Below are 3,564 nucleotides of genomic sequence, written 5' to 3'. Positions count from 1 at the left end.
CCCTGTTACCAACATTTTTTTCGGCTTGACCACTCAGTCCCTGAAATTGCTAACGTTGTCTATGGACGTCCCCTTATTAATTAAATAGAAATGTAAAAAATATCAGGAGAAAAAATAATTGGTTTTACAATTTTATTTAAAATAGAGAGATTGATGAACAACTTGAATCGGAGCAGTGTTGCGGAACGAACGTGTTATTCAAATAAATAACGCGAGAATCCTCGATCAACCTACAAATAATCGATACCTCTTTTCTCATATTACTCCCTTCCTCACCGAGTGTGTCACGCCTACTCCAAAAAGGGAGGCTTAATGATATAATAATAATTTAAAAAAATTATATATCCTTACCTTTTATTTTCAGTTGCACAGGTCACTCCGATGGAAGTGTACTTGACAATTTTGAGTTATAAGTGAAAGGAAGAAATAGCGCAGTTAGCAGAAGGATGATTGTGGGGTTCAGCGATGCAATTTTTTCGAAGATAAATATAATTGTCTCCATATTCTCACTCGCATTGTGAAATGCATGTGTAGCGGGCGTGAGGTTTAATATAACTTTTTTTTGGAAGAAATTTTATTTAGAGGTTCTGTATTTCCCATAAGTCGTCAATTTTAGGTGAATCGAGTTCAAACTCAACATTCGCAGTTATGGCTATAGAATAAAAAACAATAGTTATTGTACTGTTTGTAAATGAATGTTTGTATCCTACCAAAACATAGCAATGGAGCTTAAAGGAAAGTGTCCCGTCTATAAAAATATAAATCATTGAAGATAGAACCTAAGTGGTAGCAAATGTCGAAAGCGAAGATTTCCTGAGCTAATATAAATTTACTGACTATCCTTTACAAATGAGAGTTAAAAACGGCAGATGTTTCAGCAAGAAATAAACTGTCTCCTCACTGACAAACTGAAGAGAAAAATATTTACAATAGTATAATTTGCTTTGGTACTCAACATCCCGGCCCCCTTGAACCAGCAGTGTTCAAATGATACCTGTATACATAATATAAATGTAAATTCGATGCAATATAACACAAGTTATTACAATTAAAAAATTGACAGTGGACACAATTGTGCGACTGCATGGGTGTATGTTCCGGAATTTGTTCGTAACTTCACTACCCGAATGACGTTGTCTCGACCTGGGTGCACCTCCACGATGCGTCCCAATTTCCAGCTTAAAGGAGGTAGGTTGTCCTCTTTGAGAAGAACCAAAATACCAACCTTGATTTCTTCATCTGTTGGGTTGTTTCGCCACTTGCTTCTGTTAGTTAATTGGTGAAGATATTCTCGATGCCAGCGTCTCCAAAAGTGTTGGCGCAACATTTGAACATGTTGCCATGCTGATAATCGGCCAGTTGGTGTTTTCTCTAAATTGGCTTGAGGGATCGTGGATAATGAACTGCCTATCAGGAAGTGGCTAGGTGTTAATGGGAGAAGGTCAATAGGATCGTTTGAGAGAGGTGATATTGGTCTGGAGTTAAGAATTCCTGCAATTTCCACCACATAGGTCTCTAATTGATCGTAGGTCAACAAAGTGTTGCCGACTGTTTTAATCAAGTGCTGCTTAAATGACTTGACTGACAGAGAGACAGAATTTATGCAAATGACTGCAAATGATGCAAATCAAGTGCTGCTTAAATGACTTGACTGGCAGAGAGACAGAATTTATGCAATTCCTTGATTTCTCTATCACCCCCCACGAAATTCGTAGCATTGTCTGAGTATATATTATTCGGTTTGCCTCTACGCGCACAAAATCGCTTAAGTGCTCCGAGAAAGGCTTCGGTTGTTAGGTCGCACACTAACTCTAAGTGTACGGCCTTGGTCGCAAAGCAGACGAAGACAGATACATATGCCTTGATTCGTTTTAAATTTCTATGTCGTTTTTCTTTAACGAAAAAAGGACCGCAATAATCAATGCCGGTGTTTAAAAATGGACGACTTTGACATATTCGGGTCTCAGGGAGATTGTCCATTAGAGGAATTGATCCGATTGGTTTGGCCCTAAAACCTGATACACACCGACGAATGACCATTCTCACACTATTTCTGCCGCCAATGGGCCAGAACTCCTCTCGGATTGCATACAGTGTTGCCTGAGCACCTGCATGCATTTTCCGTACATGTTCTTTTCTGATTATTAATTTAGTTACATGATGATTTTTGGGTAGAACAATGGGATATTTTTGATCTTCTGGGATGTGTGCTCGTTCTAATCGACCTCCTACTCTGATTATGCCATCGTCAAGGAATGGGTTTAAGCACAACAAACTACTTTTGGGATCAAGGGGTCTGGTTTCGGACAAATGTTTAAATTCCCTTGCGAAAGCTGAGCGTTGTAATAGCTGCAGTATTTTATTCTTGGAGGAATTAATTTCGGCTATTGATAAGGAAGTAGTATCATCAAGTTTATTCTTGTTCCTACAGTTATTTATAAATCTCATACAAAAAGCCATTACTCGAATCAATGTATCGAAAGATGAGTATTTTTCTAATAGATTGTAACCGGCAATCGTTAATTTAAACATTTTGATGATCGCCTCACTTCGTTTTTCAAGAGGTTCTCCCGTGAAAGCCTGACCTGGAGGCCAGGACCCTTCTTGTTCACTAAGCCAATTTGGCCCGTGTTTCCAAAAAAGGTTGTCTAAAAATTGTTCCGGTGTGACACCGCGAGATAAGAGATCAGCGGGATTTTCTTTTGAGGGCACGTGTCGCCAATCTCCTACTTGTGTTAAGATTGAATTTCGGCGAGCCGATTTGCTACGAACGTTTTTAGGATGTGTGAAGGTGTGTTTACCCAATGAAGTGTAATAGTTGAATCTGTCCAAAAAAATGTTTGATTAATTTCAATGTTAAGTGTATCTTTTATATCTGAGTATAATTTAGCCAAGAGCAGTGCTGCACATAATTCAAGTCTCGGAAGACTGACCGAATTAATGGGCGCAACTCTTGATTTTGAACAAATTAAAAAGGAGTATGCTAGACCTTCAGTGTTAACCGATGGGAGATACAGACATGCTCCGTAGGCACGCTCACTAGCATCGCTGAAGCCGTGAATTTGAAAATTTACATTGTTTTTTATTGTTATGCATCTATCAAATTGAACGTGATTCAAAAGAGGGAGTTGACGGCTATATTCGAGCCACCCTTGAAGAAATTTTGATGGGACGTCTTCGTCCCATGACAGTTTGGTTTTCCACAAATCTTGAATTAGCAATTTTGCAATAACGACTATAGGTCCGATTAATCCTAGAGGGTCAAACAGTTTCGTTATTGCAGAAAATATAGAACGCTTTGAGGTACAATTTGAATAGAATTGTGACTTTACTTATATGTGAATGAAATCTGTTTTTGGATTCCAATAAAGACCGAGGGTTTTAATTGTATCTGAGCAGTCTAGAGCCATAAGGCCTTGTTCGGAGTCACTGACTAAGTTTTCAACTAGTTTAGGCTCGTTTGAGGCCCATTTTCTGAGACTAAATCCCCCTTTGGCTAGAAGCTGAATTAAGTCATTGCGTAAATTTAAGGCTTCCTCAACGGTATTTGCTCCTGTGAGGAGG

At 38.7% G+C, this 3,564-nt stretch overlaps 1 protein-coding gene across 1 annotated transcript in view; it reads right to left on the bottom strand.

The window, feature by feature from the left end:
- Nucleotides 1-1,048: 1,048 nt before the first annotated feature.
- Nucleotides 1,049-3,564, bottom strand: part of LOC117182907 — a 2,995-nt gene continuing 479 nt past the window's right edge. The window contains exons 2-5 of the mRNA XM_033376022.1: nt 3,374-3,553; nt 3,016-3,253; nt 1,698-2,824; nt 1,049-1,581 (exon numbers count right to left, since the gene is read on the bottom strand). Coding sequence (XP_033231913.1) covers nt 1,049-1,581; nt 1,698-2,824; nt 3,016-3,253; nt 3,374-3,553 — 2,078 coding nt within the window. The remainder of the gene's footprint in view (nt 1,582-1,697; nt 2,825-3,015; nt 3,254-3,373; nt 3,554-3,564) is intronic.

Source organism: Belonocnema kinseyi, chromosome 2, assembly GCF_010883055.1.
Source record: "Belonocnema kinseyi isolate 2016_QV_RU_SX_M_011 chromosome 2, B_treatae_v1, whole genome shotgun sequence".
In the NCBI taxonomy this organism is placed as follows: domain Eukaryota; kingdom Metazoa; phylum Arthropoda; class Insecta; order Hymenoptera; family Cynipidae; genus Belonocnema; species Belonocnema kinseyi.
This window is presented reverse-complemented; position numbering and strand designations above follow the sequence as displayed.